Source organism: Salvelinus fontinalis, chromosome 30, assembly GCF_029448725.1.
Source record: "Salvelinus fontinalis isolate EN_2023a chromosome 30, ASM2944872v1, whole genome shotgun sequence".
NCBI classification, from domain to species: Eukaryota; Metazoa; Chordata; class Actinopteri; order Salmoniformes; family Salmonidae; genus Salvelinus; species Salvelinus fontinalis.
In genome coordinates this window covers 34,469,651-34,494,455 of record NC_074694.1, presented here as the reverse complement: position 1 = coordinate 34,494,455, position 24,805 = coordinate 34,469,651, and the positions used below count along the sequence as shown (strand labels likewise).

Here is a 24,805-nt window from a genome sequence, read left to right as displayed (position 1 = left end):
ATGGATTTCCTTTCAAAATCCTGTTTCCCTTAACCCGTAACTCTAAACCTAACTCTCACCCTAACCCTTAACCTAACCCTATCCTTAACCGTAACACCTAACCCTAGCCCTAAACCTAACCCCTAACCCTAGTTGTAACCCTAACCCTAAAACTAACCCCTAAGATGAAAATAGCCTTTTTCCCTTGTGGGGACCGGCAAAATGTCCCCACTTGTCTGAATTGTCCTTGTTTTACTATCCTTATGAGGACTTCTGGTCACAAGGATAGTAAAACACACACACACACAAAGTGGCAGCGACAATGCACAGACACAGACAGTGACTGTACACACACAACCATTCAGGCATGTGCACTGACATTCACACACGGTGAGTAATACTGCTCCAAAATAAGGCCCAGATAAAACTGTCCTAATAATGACATAGCAGACAGCTCATCACAACAGTAGTCTGACACAAATCTGTCTACAGTACAGTACAGTACTACACTCAGTGTTATTCTCTCACTTTCAGGACAGTTTGCAGGCTACAATATTGTGAGTATTGTGGTATACATTGGAGACTTCGGTGCGGTTTTGCGGAGGTAAAATGTTGCTACGATGTAGTAGGCCTGTACACTGTGAACGTGTGTTTTATTAGCGATCTAGCTGACCCTGTGGTGATTGTGTTGTGTGGTTTGTCTCTTGCAGGCAGCGAAAAGAAGAGCCAGGGGACACTGAGGAATAGAAGAACCTGGACACAGAATATCAGCAGAACAGTTAAAGACTGTGGAAGTAAAGGACAGTGGACACCTGCCAGTCAAGACTTAAAGAGACCGTAGCTCTCTCTCCCCATCTTTTGATCTCTTCTCTTTATTTCTCTCTCAATCCCGCTCCCTCTCTAATGGGAGTAACTTAGAACACGTTGTTCCATCTCACGCCCCCGCCCCCTCCCTGTGTTTCTGTGGTGATGGAAGCGCCCAGCAGGAAGTGATGTCGTGGAAGAGGAACTACTTTGCGTCGGGCGGTGGCAGCGGAAGTCCCGGTGGAGGGCTACAGGGCCTGATCACGACCCCGCGGACTATGGCCTCCTTCGCCCCAAGTAAAGGTCTGAGCAATGAACCTGGACAGAACAGCTGCTTTTTAAACAGCGCCCTGCAGGTACACACACACACACACACACATACAAACATACACTGAGTGTACAGAACATTCTTCATTTATCGGGGCATGGGACTGCAAGGTGTTGAAAGTGTTCCACAGGGATGCTGGCCCATGTTGACTCCAATGCTCCCCACGGTTGTGTCAAGTTGGCTGGATGTCCTCTGAGTGGTGGACCATTCTTGATGCACACGGAAACTGTTGAGTGTGAAAAACCCAGCGGCGTTGCAGTTCTTGACACACTCAAATCGGTGCGTCTGGCACCTCCTACCATACCCTGTTCAAAAGCACTGAAATCTTTTGTCTTGTCCACTGTTCAAAAGCACTGAAATCTTTTGTCTTGTCCACTGTTCAAAAGCACTGAAATCTTTTGTCTTGTCCATTCCACCCTCTGAATGGCACACATACGCAATCCATGTCTCAAGACTTAAAAATCCTTCTTTAACCTGTCTCCTCCCTTTCATCTACACTGACTGACATCAATAAGGGATCATAGCTTTCACCTGGATTCACCTGGTCAGTGTATACACTACTTTCAAAAGTTTGCTACAATAGTCATTTACAACATTAACAAGGTCTACACTGTATTTCTGATCAATTTTATGTTATTTTACTGGACAGAAAATGTGATTTTCTTTCAAAAACAAGGACATTTCTAAGTGACAACAAACTTTTGAACGGTAGCGTAGCTGTCCTAGACTGTCATTCTCAGTGATATCTCACTCTCTGAGTCCCTGGGGAGCAATGATTCAGTGATGAGATGGTGTGAGAGAGAGAGAGAGAGAGATACAGGGACAGAAATAAAGAAAGAAAGGAAGAGAAAGATAGAGACAGAAAGAGAGAGAGAGAGACAGAGAGAAATAGACAGTGGGTGAGAGAGGGAGGGAGGAGAGAGAGGAGAGAGGAGGGAGGGATGGAGGTGGAGTATGTCCTCTCTCTGTCCGCTGTAGTGATGTTTCACAGCTGGGAGCTGATTAATCATAAATAAATAAACTAAGGAGGGATGGAGGAGGAGGGCACGCACTGTCACCTTCCTCTCCCCCCCTTTCACACACACTTTGAATACGGTTGAATGTCTTCATTTGAATACTTTTTATGATAATTTCTTTGCTGTCACAATACCCGACTCGCATCCCACCAAATGTTTACCACCTGGGATTCGAACCGCCAACCCTTTGTTTGCTGGTCTGACCTCTAGGTTACATGCCTCCTCTTCAAAATGTAAATATATCCAATATATAAAAATGTAAATATATAACGCATATGCTTTCGCCTTAGGTTCTGTGGCATCTGGATATCTTCCGTAGAAGTTTCCGCCAGCTGACCACTCACAAGTGTATGGAAGACTCTTGCATCTTCTGTGCCCTCAAGGTAGGTGCAGCTGTGGGAATTCTCTATGCACTTAGCAACGGGCGCGGGCGCATGCCCCGCCCACCTGAGGATCTGTCTTTTACAGCCGTCTATTTCCTGTGTTTGAGGGGTGCAACTTCCTCTTGTCAGTCACTTAAATCTCGCTGCATTGATGACTCTCATTGAACTCCTGCGTCTCTTTCACACTCTTGCTTTTGCCTGTCGTTTTCCCCCGTTAACGTTACAACCGCGGAAATGTCTGTAATGACCTGTCAGACACACCCCGATATTGGCTGAAATGGGCTCAATGGAATACATTGTCTTTCCGTTGCTTCTATAGGAACGCTGAAGCCTCGTCTGGGATTTAACACATCGTCTCGACACTTACATTGCAATAAACTTTATTTTGATGTGTGTTTATTTTTGGTGGAATGGAAAAAAGTAATCCTTTGACATAGTTGAAGTGTTTACAAATCAGACGCGCTTAAATGAAAGCAACTTCCAAAAAGGATCACTCGGATTATGGTGATATTATGTCTGATCTCGCAAACAATGTAGAGTATGTATAGATAGGTGTAATCTAGAGCCAAGCGTGTTGACTTCTAGTCTGAGGGTATCCTATTGACAAAGTTGTTGAATTATTACAACACAACGTGACAACAACAGTAATTCATGAGGCAGTCTAGACAGGTGAGTGCTGGTAGGCCTAGACAGAGGACCTTGTTCTATTGCAGCCCTGGTCCACCCCTTTATGTTAATCTAATACATATATTTCTACTTAAAAGAAATAAATAAAAAAAATACCTGATTCCGTTAGAAGATGTATATATGAGTGCATTCTGAGAAAAAAACGGGGACATTTTACAATCATTTTTCAATAATACCTGAATTCCCACCAAAATACCAGAAATCCATTCATTATTTATCCGTGTCAAGAATTGTTTTCATGTGCTATAATTCATTCAATACCTGATTAGAATTGATTGAAACACTTTTTAACATTTTGATGACCGTAGCTGGTACTGTATGTAGCTCAGAGCATGCGCTGACCAGCTGGCAAGTGTCTTTACTGACATTTTCAACTTCTCCCTGACCCAGCCTGTAATATCGACATGTTTCAAGCAGACCACCATAGTCCCTGTGCCCAAAAAAGCCAAGTCTAAATGACTGTTTCCCCGTAGCACTCACATCTGTAGCCATGAAATGCTTTGAAAGGCTGGTCATGGCTCACATCACCACCATCATCCCAGACACCCTGGACCCACTCCAATTCGCATACCGCCCCAACAGATCCACAGATGACGCAATCTCTATTGCACTCCGCACTGCCCTTTCCCATCTGGACAAAAGGAACACCTACGTGAGAATGCTGTATGCTGCACATCAACTACAGCTCAGCGTTCAACACCATAGTGCCCTCCGAGCTCATCACTAAGCCAAAGAACCTGGAAACAAACTAACTCTTCTGACTCATCACATACGCTGCTGTTACTGTTTATTATCTATCCTGTTGCCTAGTCACTTTATCCCTACCTACGTACAGTACCAGTCGAAAGTTTGGACACAGCTTCTCATAGAAGAGTTTTTCTTTCTTTTCACTATTTTCTACATTGTAGAATAATAGTGAAGACATCGAAACTATGAAATAACACATATGGAATCATGTAGTAACCAAAAAGTATTTTATATTTGAGATTCTTCAAAGTAGCCACTCTTTGCCTTGATGAAAGCTTTGCACACTCTTGGCATTCTCTCAATCGATCAAATCAATCAAATTGATTTATAAAGTCCTTTTTTACATCAGCCGATATCTCAAAGTGCTGTACAGAAACCCAGCCTAAATCCCCAAACAGCAAGCAATGCAGATGTAGAAACACGGTGGCTAGGGAAAACTCCCTAGAAAGGCAGGAACCTAGGAAGAAACCTAGAGAGGAACCAGGCTCTGAGGGGTGGCCAGTCCTCTTCTGGCTATGCCGGGTGGAGATTATAACAGCACATGGCCAAGATGTTCAAACGTTCATAGATGACCAGCAGGGTCAAATAATAATAATCACAGTGGTTATAGAGGGTGCAACAGGTCAGCACCTCAGGAGTAAATGTCAGTTGGCTTTTCATAGCTGATCATTCAGAGTTAGAGACAGCAGGTGCGGTAGAGAGAGAGAGAGTCGAAAACAGCAGGTCTATGACAGGTAGCACGTCCGGTGAACAGGTCAGGGTTCCATAGCCGTAGGCAGAACAGTTGAAACTGGAGCAGCAGCACGACCAGGTGAACTGGGGACAGCAAGGAGTCATCAGGCCAGGTAGTCCTGAGGCATGGTCCTTGGGCTCAGGTCCTTCAAGAGAAGAGAGAAAGAGAGAGAATTAGAGGGAGCATACTTAAATTCACACAGGACACCGGATAAGACAGGAGAAAATATTCCAGATATAACAGACTGACCCTAGCCCCCCCGACACATAAACTATTACATAAACAACCAGCTTCATGAAGTTGTCACCTGGAATGCATTTCAATTAACAGGTGTGCCTTGTTAAAAGTTAGTTTGTGGAATTTCTTTCCTTCTTAATTTGTTTAAACCAATCAGTTGTGTTGTGACAAGGTAGGGGTTTTATACAGAAGATAGCCCTATTTGGTAAAAGACCAAGTCCATATTATGGCAAGAACAGATCAAATAAGCCAAGAGAAATGACAGTCCATCATTACTTTAAGACATGAAGGTCAGTCAATGCGGAAAACTTCAAGAACTTTGAAAGTTTCTTCAAGTGCACTCGCAAAAACCATCAAGCGCTATGATGAAACTGGCTCTCATGAGGACCGCCACAGGAAAGGAAGACCTAGAGTTACCTCTGTTGCAGAGGAGAGGTTCATTAGAGTTACCAGCCTCATAAATTGCAGCCCAAATAAATGCTTCACAGAGTTCAAGTAACAGACACATCTCAACATCAACTGTTCAGAGGAGACAGGCCTTCATGAGAGTGAATCAGGCCTTCATGATTGAATTGCTGCAAAGAAACCACTACTAAGGGACACCAATAAGAAGAAGAGACTTGCTTGGGCCAAGAATGAGCAATGGACATTAGACCGGTGGAAATCTGTCCTCTGGTCTGATGAGTCCAAATTTGATATTTTTGGTTCCAACTGCCGTGTGTTTGTGAGATGCAGAGTAGGTGAACGGATGGACTTTGCATGTGTGGTTCCCACCGTGAGGCATGGAGGAGGAGGTGTGATGTTGTCGGGGTGCTTTGCTGGTGACACTGTCTGTGATTTATTTATAATTCAAGGCACACTTAACTAGCATGGCTACCACAGCATTCTGCTGCGATATGCCATCCCATCTGGTTGGCACTTAGTGGGACTATCATTTCTTTTTCAACAGGACAACGACCCAAAACACACCTCCAGGCTGTGTAAAGGCTAATTGACCAAGAAGGGGAGTGATGGAGTGCTGCATCAGATGACCTGGCCTCCACAATCACCTGACCTCAACCCAATTGAGATGGTTTGGGATGAGTTGGACCACAGAGTGAAGGAAAAGCAGCCAACATAAGCAGCTCAGCATATGTGGGAACTCCTTCAAGACTGTTGGAAAAGCATTCATCATGAAGCTGGTTGAGAGAATGCCAAGAGTGAGCAAAGCTGTCATCAAGGCAAAGGGTGGCTACTTTGAAGAATCTCAAATATAAAATATATTTTGATTTGTTTAAATCTTTTTTGGTTACTACATGATTCCATATGTGTTATTTCATAGTTTTGATGTCTTCACTGTTATTCTACAATATAGATAGTAAAAATAGTAAAAATAAAGAAATTAGTAGGTGTGTCCAAAATTTTGACTGGTATTTTATATGTACATATCTACCTCAATTACCTTGAACCCCTGCATATTGACTCAGTACTGGTACCCCGTGTATATAGCCAAGTTACCATTACTCATTGTGTATTTATTCCTTGTGTTATTATTAATATATATATTTTTCTTTCTGCATTGTTGGGAAGGGCCCGTAAGCATTTCACTGTTAGTCTACACCTGTTGTTTTTGAAGCATGTCACAAATAACATTTGATTTGATTTGTCGTATTTACCTGTTATATCTATTGTGTGTTTAGTCACTTAGCTCTTATGTAGCATGCAGCACGTACGAGTGTGTGTGTTCTACAGTATACTGTGGGTGTATTACTGATGCTGGGTATCAGTACACATAACAGTGTGTATTTCGTATGGTGTGTATAGCAATGCGTTCTAATGATGATGTGTGTAGGGAAATGTATTAGGGTGTGTAGGGATGTGTGTCAGTCTGAGTACATTGTGTTTTGTAGCAGTGTTGGTGTGTGCATAGTATAATGTAGTGTTGTTGGTGTGTACTATGTGTGTGTAGAAGTGTGTGTCATGTAGGGTGTGTGTGTGTAGTGGTGCATTTGTTAGTGTCTCCTGAGCCTCTGTAATTAATTGGCTGACTGAAAGAGCTGAGACAGCAGAACCCACGCTGGGGTGCTACACACACACGCACACACGCACGCACACAAGCTCGTAGGTGAAGAAGTATGGTTGGTGTACATGTGAGGCTATAGTAAAGATAACTGCTGTGAGTTGAACAGATTCTGTCTGCTGATTAGACACTTGCGACACAATGTCTAACTTGCGACACAATGTTCACCACCCCTTGGCCCTCCTTCCGCACCGGTTGAGAGAGTGGGAGTGAGTAGGAGAGAGAGCCCAATTCTGATAATTTTTCCACTAATTGGTCTTTTGACCAATTACATCAGACCTTTTCACATTTCGCTCTTTTTCAGATCTGGTTGGTCAAAAAAACAAATTAGTGGAAAAAAATCTGAGTTGGGCTGCCTGTCTAAGTTCAGCCAGAGAGATGAACATAGCGGGGGAGAGACCGGGGGAGGGAGAGATGAATATGGTAGTGGTGTCGATTTCTCCTGTCCTCTCTTGCTGTAGTAGAGTGATGCTTAGGAATTTTCCCCTCAGCTCAATCACACACACACCTCCCTCCTCCCCCTCTTTATATCTCCCCTCTTTCCTTTCTCTTTCTCTTTCCTTCCCTCCCTCCCTCTCTGTAGGGTATAGTCCCCCTCTACTCTCCTTGGCGCATTGCTGCAGTCAGCAGAGCCACCGTGACACACACACACACACACACACACACACACACACACACACACACACACACACACACACACACACACACACACACACACACACACACACACACACACACACACACACACACACACACACACACACACACACACACCTCTCTAGCCTTAAAGGGGCGTCCCAGTTTGTCTATAGTGAAACAATGAGGGAAGAGGTAATAGTTGTAGAACTGTTGTAATACTCCTCCTCTGTCCTCACACCGTGGTAGATGTCCGACCAAGACGCAACCACTTGGACGGAGTTGTATTATGGTACGTTCTACTCTGTTAAAGCTGCAATTTGTTCAGTTTTAGTGTATGTGTGTGTGTGCGTGTGTGTGTGTGTGTGTGTGTGTAGAGTATCTTTGCCCAGTTCCAGTTCAGCAGTGAGCGTGTGTTACCGTCGGACGTGTTGCGGAGTGCGCTGGCCAAGACCTTCCAGGACGAACAGCGTTTCCAGCTGGGGATCATGGACGACGCAGCAGAATGCTTCGTAAGCCTAACACACACACACGCACACGCACACACGCGCACCCACACACACGCCAACCCTCCTCATGGGGAGCTTCTGCGTGTGCGTGCTATCACTCCAGCCCTGCTCTAACACCATCTAATTCTACTTGATTCGCGAAGTAAGATGCGTTTGAGCAGGGCTGGAACAAATTCCTACAGGAGGGTGGTCCATCTAACGCCTGTCTATTTTGTGTCCTTCTGCCTCTATTAAGACTCGCAGCCCAGCTCTGCTAGCATTAGCCATTTAGCTAACTCTGTCCCTCTCTATAGGATTATACAGGACTCGTGTGTGTTTATCACAGTGTGTAAACATCGATACAGATAATTGCTTTTAAGCTAATAAGAGTTGGAGTGACCAGTCAACGGACAGAGGAGGGGAGAAGAGGAAGAGAGCGGGAGGAGGAGGGGAGAAACCCGGGAGAGGGACGGAGGAGGGAGAGAGCGAGAAAGAAGGCGAGGGGAGGACAGAGACAGAGCTAAAGGGATAGGTGCTATTTTTCAGTGTCCCTCTCCTACACAGCGGCGTTAGATCCTCTCCTCGCCTCCACAGTTTGCGTGTGTGTGTGTGTGTGTGTGTGTGTGTGTGTGTGTGTGTGTGTGTGTATGTTTGCGCCCGCGTACGTGTGTGTCAGGGAGGTACTACTTGATCGATTGGTAGTAAATGTGTTCAGTCAGAACATCCAGTGGGTCTTATAAAATACACACACAATCTGTGTAACTCTGTGTGTGTGTGTGTGTGTGTGTTTTTTTGTGTTTCAGGAGAACCTACTGATGCGTATCCATTTCCACATCAGCGCCGAGACCAGGGAGGACATCTGTACAGCCAAACACTGTATACCACACCAGAAGTTTGCCATGACGCTGTTCGAACAGGTGGAACATACATATACTAAGCCCTAACACGTTCATAGGGATATTCTATTTACACAAAGTGACATAAATAGATCAAAATGTAGCAGCAGACACTCAGGCCCCTGAGGACTGGGGATGCACATCAGTTGTGTTCCTGCTTTGACTGAAGCAAAGGCCTGCACTCATGCCGGCCCGTTGTGGATAAGAGAACAGAATGTCTCTGTATGTCTTTATAATATATATATATATATATTTTTTTCAGTGTGTGTGTAATATTTGTGGAGCCACGTCGGACCCCCTCCCCTTCATTCAGATGGTTCACTATATCTCTACCACGTCCCTCTGGTGAGAACAGATATATCTGTGTGTACAGTGTGTGTGTGTGTACAGTGTGTGTTCTTGAGGAAATTTGTATGTCTAGTATCTGTGCGTGTTTGTGTGCGTGTGAATATATATGTGTGTGTGTGTGTACAGTGTTTGTATAGTACAGTGTTTTTTTCTTGAGGATGTGTGTGTACACTGTATAGTACACTGTGTCCTGTTCATGATGATATACAGGTAACTGACAAAATAATGGAAACACTTCAGTACATAAGGGTTCCAAAGTATGCTGAATGCAGGTGCCTCCACAGAGATCTCAGTGACTTTGAAAGAGGGGTCTAAAAGGGGCATAGGGGATGTCAGTCACCAGATCTCCACCCAATTGAACAGTTCTGGGAGATTCTGCACCAGCGCCAGAGACGGCGTTTTCCACCACCATTAACAACATTTCTCCCGGAACAAAATGGTGTCGCATCCCTCCGACAGAGTTCCAGACACTAGAATCTATGCCAAAGTGCAGTCAAGCTGTTCTGGAGGCTCGTGGGGCCCAACAACTTGTTAAGACACTTTATGTTGGTGTTTCCTTTATTTTGACAGTTACCTGTATGTGTGTGTCCAGTTTAGTTTAGTCCAGTGTGTGTTCTTGAGGACACTTGTGTGTGTATAGTTTAGTCCAGTGTGTGTTCTTGAGGACACGTGTGTGTGTATGGTTTAGTCCAGTGTGTGTTCTTGAGGACACGTGTGTGTGTGTGTGTGTGTGTGTGTATAGTTTAGTCCAGTGTGGGTTCTTGAGGACACGTGTGTGTGTGTGTGTGTGTGTGTGTGTGTGTGTGGTTTAGTCCAGTGTGTGTTCTGGAGGACACGTGTGTGTGTGTGTGTATAGTTTAGTCCAGTGTGGGTTCTTGAGGACACGTGTGTGTGTGTGTGTCCTTGCTGCAGTAACCAGGCGGTGAGGATGTTAGAGTGTAGAGAGAAGCCCACCCCTGACATGTTTGGAGAGCTGCTCCGCAACGCCAGCAACATGGGAGACCTACGCAACTGCCCAGTGAGTGTACACACACACACACACACACACACACACACACACACACACACACACACACACACACACACACACACACACACACACACACACACACACACACACACACACACACACACACACATTCATACAAACGAACTCACGCATTGATGAACACACGTTGACAGCTCTTTGTACTGGCTTGCGTGCCGGTGTGTGTGTGTGTGTGTGTGAGCTTTGTGCTGCTGCCGCATGGTAAAGAGCTGTTGGTGTGAGGCGGTGAATAGATCCAGTGCTGCTCCACACACCCTGCCCCTCTCTGCCAGAGTACCCACACAAAGGGCCTCTTCTCTGGGCAGAGCCTGGCGGCTGGCCCCTTCTACAACCCCCCAGCCCTCCAGTCCCCAGTCTCCCTGCTAGTCACATCGCCATTATCTTGTTATTGCGAGGCTGAGAGGATCCCTTCCCTCTATGCTTGTACAATACTGCCTGTGATAGCTTTGGCCCCATGCTATGTCCCGTGTTTATCCCATGGCCCCATGCTATGTCCCGTGTTTATCCCATGGCCCCATGCTATGTCCCGTGTTTATCCCATGGCCCCATGCTCTTCTCCCGGAACCCATTTGGAGCGTGTGCCCTGTTGAGTGTGTTTGTTTCAGATGAGTTGTGTGTATTGCTATGAGAGTGTGTGTGTCCCTTTCTCAGGACCAGGTCGTCCTGGCATAATCCCTTCCTGTCAGTACCGGTGCCAGCCCGGTCCAACCCGCTACCCACGAATGGAGTGTGTGTGTGTGTGTGTGTGTTTGTCTTTGTGTGTGTGTTCTGGCACTCTCTCTGGTTGCCAGGGTGTTCTCAGGCTGTTTTCGAGCCGGCTTTGCCAGCCCTGGTGTGTGCGTTTGTGTGTTCGTTTCTGTGTGTGTTTGTGTTCTGCCAGCTCTGTGGTGGGTCGTGAGTCAGAGGAAGAGTCTAGAACACATGGTTCTGAACTCAACAGAACAGAAGGCTACTGAACAAACACTACTCAGCAAACTATCCCTCTCTCTCCCAGATTCCAAATAAGATTCCTCAGATTCCTTAATAATCACTTCCAACCATTCTTCTTCTCTTTTAATAATGGTATTATTTTATGTTTTCCTCTGCCTCACTTCCAACCCTGCAGAGTAACTGTGGGGAGGTGTTGCGTATCCGCCGTGTGCTGATGAACTCTCCAGAGATAGTGTCCATCGGCCTGGTCTGGGACTCAGACCACTCTGACCTGGCTGAGGACGTCATTCACAGCCTGGGCACCTGTCTACGCCTGGGGGATGTAAGACACGCACGCACGCACGCACGCACGCACGCACGCACGCACGCACGCACACACACACACACACACACACACACACACACACACACACACACACACACACACACACACACACACACACACACACACACTACACACTTACACACAGTGATTAACCTTAGCAGAGGCTTTAGCTCAGTGGTCTTGATTTCTTTCGATTGCCCAGACAACATACCTCATACCTGCTCTTCTTTTATCCTCTAGTACATCTGATTTCTCACCTCTCTCTCTCCCTCCCTCCCTCCCTCCCTCCCTCCCTCCCTCCCTCCCTCCCTCCCTCCCTCCCTCCCTCCCTCCCTCCCTCCCTCCCTCCCTCCCTCCCTCCCTCTCCCTCTCCCCTAGTTGTTCTACCGTGTGACAGAGGAGCGGGCTCGTCAGGCTGAGCTGTACCTGGTTGGTATGGTGTGTTACTATGGTAAACACTACTCCACATTCTTCTTCCAGACTAAGATACGCAAGTGGATGTACTTTGACGACGCCCACGTCAAAGAGGTGAGTCAGTGACTGAGTGAATTAGTTAGTTAGATAGTTGACATGCGTTTTTATCGAGAATGTAGCTGTATAAGCATATCATGAATGAATATAAGGAATAGATACTTTATTGTTAGAACGGAAATTCCTCTTCCCTGAATGGTGAGCTATTTTCTGGGGCTAAGTGCCTTGCTCAAGGGCACAACATTAGATATGTTGGTTAGTAGTGTGTGTTTGTGTGTGTTATCTCGATAGATCGGTCCTAAGTGGAAGGACGTGGTGGCGCGGTGTATAAAGGGTCACTACCAGCCTCTACTGCTGCTCTATGCTGACCCCCGGGGGACGCCGGTGGTATCGCAGGACAACCCCTCCTTCTCTAACCCCCAGCTGGACCTGCTGCACTGCAGCAAGGCTGGCTATGACAGCGAGGACTCTGGTAACCTTTAACCCCTGACCTCTAAACCCTGGCCCTCACCCCAAAACTCCTTAAGCTTGGCACGTACCCTTAACCAAACCTCTCTCTCTCTTCTCATGTTCTGTCTGTCCGTCTGTCTCTCTCTCTCTCCTTTCCTCCCTCTCTCTTTCTCTGTTTCTTTCTTTCTCTTTCAGGGCGGGAGCCCTCCATATCCAGTGATACCCGTACAGATTCTTCAGACAGCTCCAGCCACCGAGCATCTCGAAATCGCCCTCTCCACCAGTCAACAGGCAGCCACCTGTCCAACGAATCGCAGACCACAGTGGTCGGTAAACATGACAACGGCACACCCCTACACAGTGCAGACGCAACAGGTGAATTACATAATGTTACAATACCACTTCAGTAACATATCTGATTCAGCTAATGATTAGTTGATCAATTGGATCAGGTGTGTTAGTGCTGGGCTAAAACAAAAGCCTGCACACTCTATAATCCTCCAGGATCAGAGTTGGAGAACGGTAAACACAAAAACAATCTAACCACCCTCTCTCTCTCTATTTCTGTCTTTCTCCCCATCCCTCTCTCCATCCCTCTCTTTATCTCTGTCAGACTCAGTAACAGAGGCTCCCCCCCGCCCCCCCTCCCCTACCCTGCAGCAGGGGGACTATAAAGAGACAGCTGGGTTCCTCCTCTCCTCTCGTCGTCCCATGTCGTCATGCTCTTCCTCCCACCCTTTCTCCTCCTCCTCCTCTTCCTCCCATCCCCCCTCCTCTACCTGTTCCTATCCCGTCTCCTCCTCCTCTTCCTCCCGTCCCATGTCCTCTTCCTCTTCCTCGGGTATAGGGGGGTCTGTGCTGGGTTCTGAGGCAGGGGCCGTGGGGCCTCACTGGGAGGATGAGAGCACTAGCAGCGAGTCCAAGTCTAGGTGGGTGCTGCTGAACAGAAACACACATTTATACTGACATATACAGTGCCTTTGGAATGTATTCAGAACCCTTGAATTCTTCCACATTTTGTTACGTTACAGCCTTATTCTAAAATGGATTAAATAAATACAAATTCTCAGCAATCTACACACAATACTCCATATAATGACAAAGCGAAAAACTGAGCAATCGGGGAAGTAGGGCCTTGGTCAGGGAAGTGACCAAGAACCTGATGGTCACTCAGACAGATTGAGAATTCCTCTGTGGAGATAGGAGAACCTTCCAGAAGGACAACCATCTCTGCAGCACTCCACCAATCAGGCCTTTATGGTAGAGTGGCCAGACGGAAGCCACTCCTCAGTAAAAGGCACATGACAGCCCGCTTGGAGTTTGCCAAAAGGCATCTAAAGACCCTCAGACCATGAGCAACAAGATTCTCTGGTCTGAGGAAACCAAGATTGAACTTACTTCAACAAAGTACTGAGTAAAGGGTCTGAATACTTATGTAAATGTGTTCAGTTTTGATTTTTAACATATTTGCAAAAATGTTTTTAAAAGTTTTTTGCTTTGTCATTATTGGGTAATGTGTCTAGATTAATGAGGGGAAAAAACAATTTAATCAATTTTAGAATAAGGTTGTAACGTAACAAAATGTGGAAAAAGTCAAGAGGTCTGAATACTACGAATGCACTGTACTTCCATATAGTCCAAGTCCATGTGAATGTTACACAGTAGAAGGCTTATATAACAAGTGTTGCTGTAAAGTTTGTTCTCCTAGCTTGTTACAGTAAGTTAACCTTTTACAGTGTTACCTGCTAAATGTTTGACTCTCCAGTTCTTCTGGTGGTCGATGTTACCGGCCAGCCTGGAGGCCACGGAGGGAGGCCCTGAACATCGACAGCATCTTCACCCGCCAGAGAGGCTCTCCGCTGGGCTACAGCACCCTGCCCGGGCCCCGTCTACCTCCAAAGCTCCATCAACACTGTCCAACTAACACGCCTGATCTGCAGGGGGCAGGAGAGGTGGCCTGGGGTGTAGCGGGCTTGGGGGGACACACTGGGGGGGTGGCCGGTGTGGCAGGGATGCCAGGGTTGCTAGGCAATGGTACGGGCTGCCCCCCTCCTCCTCCCCCGTTGAGAGGGGTGGAGCTTCAGCCCTGTCTGATCCAGAGGATGGAGAGTGGTTACGAGAGCAGCGAGAGGAACAGCAGCAGCCCTGACAGGTACACACACACACACACACACACACACACACACACACACACACACACACACACACACACACACACACACACACACACACACACACACACACACACACACACACACACACACACACCATGGCAGCGCAATACGTTTTGTCCTTTTTGCAGTCTCACAGAGTTTCTCTCTCTCTCTTTCCCCCTCCCTCTCTCTCAGGGAGGTAGGTCAGAAGCGTGTGTTGATGTCTGGTCCGTCGTGGCGCTCGGTGCCCAAGTCCAAGAGCACCAGTGCCATCCTGCAGGAGCTGCCAGCACCTAGCTGGGGCAGCAACAGCAACCTGGGTGTGTGTGTATATATGTGCGTGTGATATGTAACGGTGTCAAATGGGTAGCGTGTATGTGTTTGTACAGTATTCAGGTTCTAAAGTTTGTTTCTCCCACCTCCCCGTGCGTGTGCTTGTGTGTACGTGTGTGCGCTTGCATACGGTGTGTATGTGTGTGTGTGTGTGCAGGCGCTGGCCGTAGCGAGCTGGATGAGCTTCAGGAGGAGGTAGTGAGGAGAGCGAGGCAGCAGGAGCAGCAGAGGAGGAAAGAGGCGGAGAGAGAAGCTGCGGTGGGATTCAACCCCAGACCCTCCAAATACATGGACTTAGACCAGCTGCAACACCAGGGTGAGGGCAGGGAGGGGCGTACGTCACCGCGACTGTCTGTTCCTTACACCTTCCTCCTTTGGTGGCTGTCTGTCCGTCCCGTCCTTTGTCTTGTCAGGACACGAGAGAAGATACTTTTGTGTAGTGGCTCATTTTGGGTGTGTTTATGGCGTGTGTGTGTGTGTGTGTGTGTGTGTGTGTGTGTGTGTGTGTGTGTGTGTGTGTGTGTGTGTGTGTGTGTGTGTGTGTGTGTGTGTGTGTGTGTGTGTGATGCTATAACAGCGTATAGACGAGTGTTCTCGACTCCCTGGTGGGTGCAGGCTTTTGTTTTGGCCCAGCACTGACACACCATCACTGGGTGGTTTTAATTGGTCCGTTGAATCAGTAGGGGCGTGTGTCCCTGTGTGTCTGGTTGTCTGTTGTTCACCTTCTTCAACACACACACACACACACACACACACACACACACACACACACACACACACACACACACACACACACACACACACACACACACACACACACACACACACGCACACACACACACACACACACACACACACATAACCTTCGGGTAAAACGGTGGCATTATTTCTAAAGTGATTCAATGGTTTTAGCGTTGCATAATGACGTCAGTGCTTCAAGCTAATACTAACAACCTCAATCTGCCTGGTTCCATGTAACACATCACAGCTAACAACAGGAGAGGAACCGCACTGCACTTCTTGCACAGTACAAGTCAACATTGATGCGACTCATTGGGAACCTGCTTGTCGTCTCTGAACGTACCCCAGATTTGATGGTTGCTCTCCTGCTGTGTCTCTCTGCATCTTCTCCTAACCCACTAACAACACAGACAGCAGTGGGCACGTTCACTAGGGTTAAACGCTGCACGAGCTGATACTAGATCTGTTCTGAAGGCCTAGTGTCTTCCCCTGATCTCACGACCCCAGCTCTGCTCTCTCTCTCTCTTGAAAACCCTCATCTCTCTGTCATTGACTAACCGACATGCACGCACACACACGGGCACACACACACACACGCATAAAGGAGCTGTTTGCATGCTGGCCCCCTCATAACCACTCCTCTACTCTGCTTCTCTTTTTTCTGCCTCTCTTTCCTCCATCCCTCTTTCCCTTCTCTTTATTTATTTCCAACTCTCTTTCTCATTTCCATTTCCAACTCTCTCTTCTCTCTCTCTTTTCATCTCTCACTCTTTCCATCTCTCTCTCTCTCTCTCTGTTCTATCTCTCTCCATCTCTCGCTCTTACCATCTCTCTCTCTCTCTCTCTCTGTCCTCCTGCTCTCTCGTTAACATTCTCAGCTGTGCTCAGCCCCTTGCATGAGGCTAATGCTCATAGTGGATTGGCTGTAGCTGCGTGCATGAGGAGCACTTGGGAACCAATCACACAGGATCAGGATATGGAGCAGGAGACAAGAAGCGCCCGTCCACAGGGGCATCGCAGGTACCATAACTGTCCCCTGTGTGTCCCCAAAACCCACCCCAGGACCCTTCTGTGTGTGTCCCAGCTCTGCCTGTCCAAAAATCACCCCTAACTCCTCTGTGTGTAGTGCAGTGGAAAGTGTTTCTGCTCTGAGATAATTGGTCTGTACTGGTCTGTATTTGTCTGTGTTGGTCAATGTTGGTCTTTACTGGTTTGTACTGGTACTTGTTGTGTTGATGGTGAGATAGCTGGTCCAGACATGTCTAGGAGTGGGCTGTAGGTCTGTCTGCCTTTCTGCCTGTCTGTCTGTTCGTGAGGGGCTGGTGCTGTGTTGGATGGGAGGTATACTGTATATGTAGTCAGTAAGGGAAGATGAGGAGAGGAGACTAGTACTTTCCTCTCATTCTTCAGTCCTCTCTTCCTCCCCTCCTATATCTGGTTATTTTTTCCCCTCCTCCTCTCCTCCTCTTTCTTGTTCTTAACTGCTCTCTCATTTATTCTTTATTCCCTTATTATAATTTTTTCCTCTCCTCTTCTATTGATCAACGTTGAGCTGTGATTAATGGGTGACTGCTGCAAAGGCTGCTGGGTAATTACTGAGCCAGCGGAGATGTAGAGAGTTAATGTGGGTGGTGGTGGATTTTGTGTGTGTGCTTGCTGACTGGTGTTTTGATGATTAAGTGCCTTATAGCTTTATGAATCCTACATTACAGTCATGAGCCTGACATAAGATGCGTTTGTTTCAACACATTCCATTTGAAGAGTGTTTTTGTTTCATCCTTTATTTACTCTGATTGTGAATGGCTGCTGAGCATCTCTGACCCGCCCTTTCTCTCCTGTCGCCCAATCAGTGAACAGCCTGGCCCGCTCCAAGTACTGCTGACGCCCAATCAGGAGGGGGAAGAGGTCCGGCCAGCCTACCAGGATGCAGCCCTGGGCCCTGGCCAGCCCTCTCTCTCCTACAGACCCTCCCCCATCCTCACCCCTCTCCACTCATCCCTCCAACCCCCTCCCACCGACAACTCCGCAGCACAGGTTGAGGAGGGGAGAGACAGCCTTTTTAGCGGGGGAGAGGGGAGAGAACGGGTCAGGAGGGAGGAGGATGTGGGGATGAGTGAGGTGGGGGGACAGGGACTGAGGAAAGTTGAGGAGGGGGAGCGGTTGAGGAGGGGTAAGGAAAGACAGGGGGTGAGGCTGGAGGAGTTGTTACAGGTTGGGGGGGTGTGTGTGAGACCTCTAGGCAGACACCTGGCCATCTCTCTTCCCTCTTTACCTCTCAGACTCTGGGATATATCCGACACACACACGACCCCCTCACACACACATTCACCCTCTGACCCCCAACACACACGACCCCCACCCCCACATTCAAACACTGACTCCCCACACACGTATACAGACCCTGAGCTCCCACACAAACAGTCTGACCCTCAGCCCACCCCCCCCTCATCTCGCAGTCAGCCCCACCCCTCCCCGCCCACCACCTCTTCTGATTGGCCCAATCAAGTTTCCACCTTCAACACCATCACAAGTCATTGGTCCTCCTGGAGCTTGGACCGCCCAGATGCCGTGGTTACGCCATATGACACACCTCCAGATCGCTGCCTCCCCATTAAGGCACACCTCTCCCACAGAAAATACAACTCCCAGCCTGCACCTGCACAGCATGAACCCTGTGACCCTGAGGAGGCAGAGTTATCAGAGCTGGACTTCCTGTACCGGGCCAGTCTCCAGGCAGGAAGTAGAGGTACGTACTGTAGATATTGTAGTTGTGTGTATGTGTGGTTATGTTTCAAGTGTGTGTATGTACAGTAGCTGTGTGTCTAGTGTGTGTATGAAGCTATGTGTGTATATAGTCCCTGACCTCTTTTCTCCTGCGTGCGACCAGGTGGCAGCCCGGCCGGGAGGCTGCAGTGTGGGGTAAGAGGGCCAGCCCGCTCCTTCACTCCCAACACCAACATGGAGGGGAGTGTGTACCAGACTGACAGCAGCAGCACAATGGTCCGCAGTCTGAGCGGCACAGTCATCAACCCGCATCGCCACCGTCTCGCCACTGCACGCAGCTTTGTGAGTTTATCATACGCAAGCACCACCGGAGGTTGGTGGCACCTTAATTGGGGAGGACAGGCTCGTGGTAATGGCTGGAGCGGAATTAGTGGAATGGTATCAAATACATCAAACACATGGTTTCCTTTTGCTCCCCCGTTCCAGCCATTATTATGAGCCGTCCTCCCCTCAGCAGCCTCCACTGACACACACGCACTGCTGCACTCCAGTGGTCATGTTGTAGAGCTTCATCGCTGTTTTCACCTCTAATTCTCATCTGCAATACCATCACACTGCTGTTCTCTCTCTCTCTCTATCCCCCGTCTCTCTCTCTCCTTCTGAAGGTGAAGCAGACAGATGTCAGTGCCTCTGCTTACTTACCTAATCTCCTCTGAGACCCTCTATTGTTACACCATCATCATCTTCGTCATCACCATCTTCATCGTAATATGTATCTTCATCATCACCATCTTCATCTTAGTCATCGTCATCTTCAACTTCACGATCTTCGTCTTCATAATCATTATCATAATTATCATCACCCAGTCCTTTCATGACCCCTTACCCTTCACCTCTGGGGCCTGTCCGTCACTGTGTTGTCCCTCCCCCTGCAGGAGATGCCCAATGGCGCGGGGAGTTTCTGGTGTCTGACGGGGGTGAAGCTGACTTCAGACCACTTAAGACAGTGGTCTTCAGACCACTGACGTGCCTCCTTATGCATCTACGCAACAGGCACCTCCGAGGGCAGCTCGCTGGGGTCCTTACTCTCCACACCGCTACAGGAAACTCATAGGGCAGCTCTCCGGGGTCCTAACACACAACACCGCTACAAGCACATCCCACATTGGACCTCTAGGGTCCTTACCCTCCACACCGCTACGGGGACCTCCCAGGGCAGCCTTCTAGGGTCCTAACCCTCCACAGTTCTACAGGCACCTCCCAGGGCAGCTCTATGGGGTCCTTACCCTCCACACAGCTACAGGGACCTCCCAGAGCAGCTCTTTGGAGTCCTAATACTCCACGCCACTAAAGGCACCTCCCAGGACAGCTATTTGCAGGTCCTTACCCCCGACACTGCTAAAGGCACCTCCCAGGACAGCTATTTGCAGGTCCTTACCCTTGACACCGCTAAAGGCACCTCCCAGGACAGCTATTTGCAGGTCCTTACCCTCGACACCGCTACAGGCACCTCCCAGTGCAGACATCCGGGGTCCTAACTCTCCACACCGCTACAGGCACCTCCCGGGACAGCTATTTGCAGGTCCTTACCCTCGACACCGCTACAGGCACCTCCCAGTGCAGACATCCGGGGTCCTAACTCTCTACACCGCTACAGGCACCTCCCAGGACAGCTATTTGCAGGTCCTTACCCTCGACACCGCTAAAGGCAGCTCCCAGGGCAGACACCCAGGGTCCTAAATCTCCACACCGCTACAGGCATCTTCCAAAGCTGCCCTGCACCTCACCCATTGCCATGATAGGGGGTTGGTCTAGGACCCCCCCCCAACCCCAAACACACACCTCTCCCCACGTCCGTCCCTCAGTGGTCTACTAACCTCCCTCTACCCCCATCTCGCACCCTCCGCCCTTCTTCAACTATTCAGTCTATGCAGTCATTCTTAGTCCCCCTCAGCAGGAATTACTCTGAAACCCAAAACAACAAACTCACCTAATTACACTTCTAGCTAGCTAGCTTGCGACCTGCTAGCCTGTTAGCCTCCTAATATAGTCCGACTCTGAACATTATCCAGCTAGCCTTCCCCTCTTTGGGTCTATAAAGGAGGGAGTAGATTAGCTAGCCTGGTTTAGCCTATGATCTCCCTGCTTTATCTGCCCCAATCAGAGGGGCTCTGGAACCTTTAGGTGACTGAAAGATCCACAGGGGGTGGGGGGGGGGGGGGGGTTACCGATAAGCCATGGCTTATTCCTATTTCTTTATGGGCATTTCCTGTCTGATGACAGCACAGCACACCTGGATATGTTGTTTCCAAGGGAACCACAGGACTAGTGCATACGTGCCTACATAGCAACGTATAGACTGAACTCTAATAATAACTAAAGTCATGTACAGAAAAACGATATATGAAACCTGTATGTTATTAAGACCTTATGGAATGTTCATACTAATAATGATAATAACGAAGATATTGATAACTTTAGTGGTGACTCCTGGTCCTGGATTGAGTGACCTTCACAAGTGTTCAGCTGGAGGTCACCTGACTGACCGTTGTAACGGCTAACGCTGCTCTCCCATTTCTATCGGGAGAAACTACCTTCCTTTTTCCTTTATTTATTTATTTTTTACAGATAACGGTAGCTAAACGGAACAAACTTTTGCACACCTGATGTAACGTGAGAGAGAGAGAGAGCTTTGATAGAGCGAGGGTAAGGGAAGTGTGTTTGCTGAAGGGTACTTGCTGAAGTGTACTTGATGAAGGGTAAATGTAATCTAATTTATTTGAGGCCTCAGGTTAACATGATTGGTTCTTAGTTACTGAGATTCTCTATTTTCTTCTGGACCTTTCCGTTCAGTTCTGACCCTGATGTTACTCAGATATGAATGGTGAAACACTATATTATAAATATACTTCTTATAAATATATATGTACTGTAGGTATTAGAGATATATTTTAAGGCCATGCCGTGATATATTTTTATCATGGCAATGTCTCTCATCCTCCAGTTATAACAGGGTTATTTCTCTGACTTACCCCTAACTGAATAACACTGACATGTCTTGAAAATGTTATGATATGATTTAACCTGCTGAACATGTTATAACATATGTACATATAATATGTATGTATATACATAATAAGTACATACATTTAATACATTATAACTAATCCCTATTTGGAGACCAATGGCCAGTGCAGAACGAGATCTAGACAGAACTGATAAATGATTGTTGTATCTAAACCAAAGGTTGGCACTTAGACAAAGACACAGCTCTCTGTCTGTCTTTAACATTGTGATTTACAAAAAAAATGTATTTATTAATTTGATTATTTTGTTGCTGTTGTTTGTGTTGTGGATGTTGGAGAATGTAGCCAACTGTAGCGCATGAGTCTGCTATGCAAATCAACCTTCCCTCCTGACCCTTGACCTCTGACCTGACAGATAGGAAGCAGGAAGTGGACACGCCCACGAACGGACGCTTTATTTACGAATTTAAGTCAAGAAGATACGTGATTAAATGCTGCTGTTGAACTCTGTACTAAGTCATAGGCTCGATCCCAAATGGCACCCGTCTCCCTATGTACTACACACTACTTTTGGCCAGAGCCCTACATAGGGAATAGGGTGTGATTCCCATTCGCACCATATACATACATAGTACTGAAGTGGTTCACTATGTAGTAAAAAGGGATAATGTATACCAGGGGTATTCAACTCTTACCCTACGAGGTCCGGAGCCTGCTGGTTTTCTGTTCTAACTGATAATGAATTGCACACGCCTGGTGTCCCAGGTCTAAATCAGTCTCTGATTAGATGGGAACAATGAAAAGAACACAGTGGAACTGGCTTCGGGGTACAGAGTTGAGTTTGAGGGCTGTATACTATGCTAGGAACAGTCAATGGAAACTCAATGCAAAGAGAGAGTGGAAGAAAGAGAGCGACGATGAACGAAAGAAAGTACGTAGAGAGGAGATACAATGATGTACTGTATGTGTGTGAAATAGAGATGATGTGAGGATGAAAGAGGGCTAGGAGTCGTTTTTAGAGAGCGAGTCGTATGTGTTTGTGTGCGTGTAGGGTGTTTGTGTGTGTTGGTACTGGGTATCATTGCTTGGCGAATGAGGGAAAGAGGGATCCTGTATTTTTGCAATAAAGTTATTACCACTGCTCTCTTAATGGGGCGTAACCACTCATCTGACTCTGTCTTCTCATTGGCTGCTTTCTATGTGAAGGGAGGAGGCTGGGTATCATGGCATTTAAGCCTTATTTCTACTGTACCTGAGCAATTAGCTATGCAAAATGGCTTCCCTGCACAGTTTCGCCCATAGCTGCGCAAAGTAGGGGTGCTGGAGGTGATGCTAATGTTAATACTCCCGTCTGAACAGGCATCAATAAAATCATTCAAAATACTACACCAGAGAGCCACAATTTGGGCAGCACGCTCACCAAATATCAAACAGCTTGTTGAGTTGCTGCCATACAAATAGAATCTTAACACAATTGAGATCCCTACCTATATGTACATACAGTGCCTTCGGAAAGTATTCAGACCCCTTGACTTTTTCACACATTTTGTTACGTTACAGCCTTATTCTAAAATGTATTAAATAATCTACACACAATACCCCATAATGACAAATATTTATTTTTTTGCAAATGTATTACACTACCGGTCAAAGGTTTTAGGACACCTACTCATTCAAGGGTTTTTGTTTATTTTTACTATTTTCTACATTGTAGAATAATAGTGAAGACATCAAAACTAGGAAATAACACATATGGACAGTGTTAAACAAATATATTTTATATTTGAGATTCTTCAAATAGCCACCCTTTGCCCTGATGACAGCTTTGCACACTCATGGCATTCTCTCAACCAGCTTCATGAGGTAGTCACCTGAAATGCATTTCAATTAACACGTGTGCCTTAAAAGTAAATTTGTGGAATTTCTTCCTTCTTATTGCGTTTCAGCCATTCAGTTGTTTTGTGAGTCCATATTATGACAAGAACAGCTCAAATAAGCAAAGAGAAACGACAGTCCATCATTACTTTAAGACATGAAGGTCAGTCAATACGGAAAATTTCAAGAACTTTGAAAGTTTCTTCAAGTGCAGTCACAAAAAACATCAAGCTCTATGATGAAACTGTCTCTCATGAGGACCGCTACAGGAATGGAAGACCCAGAGTTACCTCTGCTGCAGAGGAGAGGTTCATTAAAGTTACCAGCCTCAGAAATTGCGGCACAAATAAATGCTTCACAGAGTTCAAGGAACAGACACATGTCAACATCAACTGATCAGAGGAAGCTGTGTGAATCAGGCCTTCATGGTCGATTGCTACAAAGAAACCACTACTAAAGGACACCAATAAGAAGAAGAGACTTGCTTGGGCCAAGAAATACGAGCAGTGGGCATTAGACCGGTGGAAATGTGTTCTTTGGTCTGGAGTCCAAATTGGAGATTTTTGGTTCCAACCGCCATGTCTGTCACATCTGCTCCTGCTACGCCCTCTGGTGTCCATCCGGTGTCTTCTTGACCTGCAGTTACTCCCCCTGTACACGCTCTCCCTCTCCCTCTCTGTGTGATTGTGTGATTGGAGACAGGTGTGCTGGAGTCACAGCAGATCCCTACCAGCTGCAACTCGTTCCATAATCAAGACCTCTACAAATTCTCAGTCATGCCACATCCACTCTGCCAGATCGTAATCTCTGCTCAGCCAGTTCATTATTCTAACCATTTATGATTATTCAAGATCCTGTTACTCTGCTGTGCCTGTTTCCCTGCCTGACACCGTTTGTCCTCTCATTGCAGTTGCCGCTCTGTCTCCTGTTCCACATCTCACCACCCAACTGCCTTACTCTGGATTTTACTCATCACCACTACCTTGGATTCCCCTCAGGACCTGTTAACCCTGTTCTACTCAGCTGTGAGACATGTCTTTGTGAGACATGATGTTGGTTAACAGATCTCCACATTTGTATTTCCCACCGTAAAGCATGGAGGAGGAGGTGTTATGGTGTGGGACATTGCTGGTAACACTGTCTGTAATTTATGTAGAATTCAAGGCACACTTGACCAGCATGGCTACCACAGCATTCTGCAGTGATATGCCATCCCATCTGGTTTGGGCTTAGTGGGACTATCATATGTTTTCAACAGGACAATTTTAGGGTTATTTTACCAAGAAGGTGAGTAATGGTGTGCTGCATCAGATGACCTGGCCTCCACAATCCCCCTGCCTAAACCAAATTGAGATGGTTTGGGATGTGTCAGACTGTAGAGGGAAGGA

The 24,805-nt window shown here is 47.1% G+C and overlaps 1 protein-coding gene across 8 annotated transcripts in view; it reads left to right on the top strand.

The window, feature by feature from the left end:
• The window catches only part of LOC129829090 (inactive ubiquitin carboxyl-terminal hydrolase 54-like), a 28,910-nt gene extending 8,183 nt beyond the window's left edge, over nt 1-20,727 (top strand). For 3 of the 8 annotated variants that reach the window (XM_055890571.1, XM_055890573.1, XM_055890575.1), the window contains 18 exons: nt 690-1,139; nt 2,418-2,510; nt 7,987-8,121; nt 8,901-9,014; nt 9,256-9,338; nt 10,251-10,359; nt 11,495-11,641; nt 12,023-12,172; nt 12,407-12,587; nt 12,761-12,940; nt 13,179-13,494; nt 14,331-14,717; nt 14,914-15,038; nt 15,209-15,367; nt 16,671-16,812; nt 17,643-18,538; nt 18,680-18,858; nt 19,452-20,727. In XM_055890571.1, the coding sequence (XP_055746546.1) occupies nt 972-1,139; nt 2,418-2,510; nt 7,987-8,121; nt 8,901-9,014; nt 9,256-9,338; nt 10,251-10,359; nt 11,495-11,641; nt 12,023-12,172; nt 12,407-12,587; nt 12,761-12,940; nt 13,179-13,494; nt 14,331-14,717; nt 14,914-15,038; nt 15,209-15,367; nt 16,671-16,812; nt 17,643-18,538; nt 18,680-18,858; nt 19,452-19,541 (3,654 nt within the window). In that variant the 5' untranslated portion in view covers nt 690-971 and the 3' untranslated portion in view covers nt 19,542-20,727. Of the gene's footprint in view, nt 1-513; nt 584-689; nt 1,140-2,417; nt 2,511-7,986; nt 8,122-8,900; nt 9,015-9,255; nt 9,339-10,250; nt 10,360-11,494; nt 11,642-12,022; nt 12,173-12,406; nt 12,588-12,760; nt 12,941-13,178; nt 13,495-14,330; nt 14,718-14,913; nt 15,039-15,208; nt 15,368-16,670; nt 16,813-17,642; nt 18,539-18,679; nt 18,859-19,451 lie in introns of those variants that run through there. The other 5 variants (XM_055890574.1, XM_055890570.1, XM_055890572.1 and 2 more) reach the window with 4 other exon arrangements.
• The last annotated feature ends 4,078 nt before the right edge of the window (nt 20,728-24,805 follow it).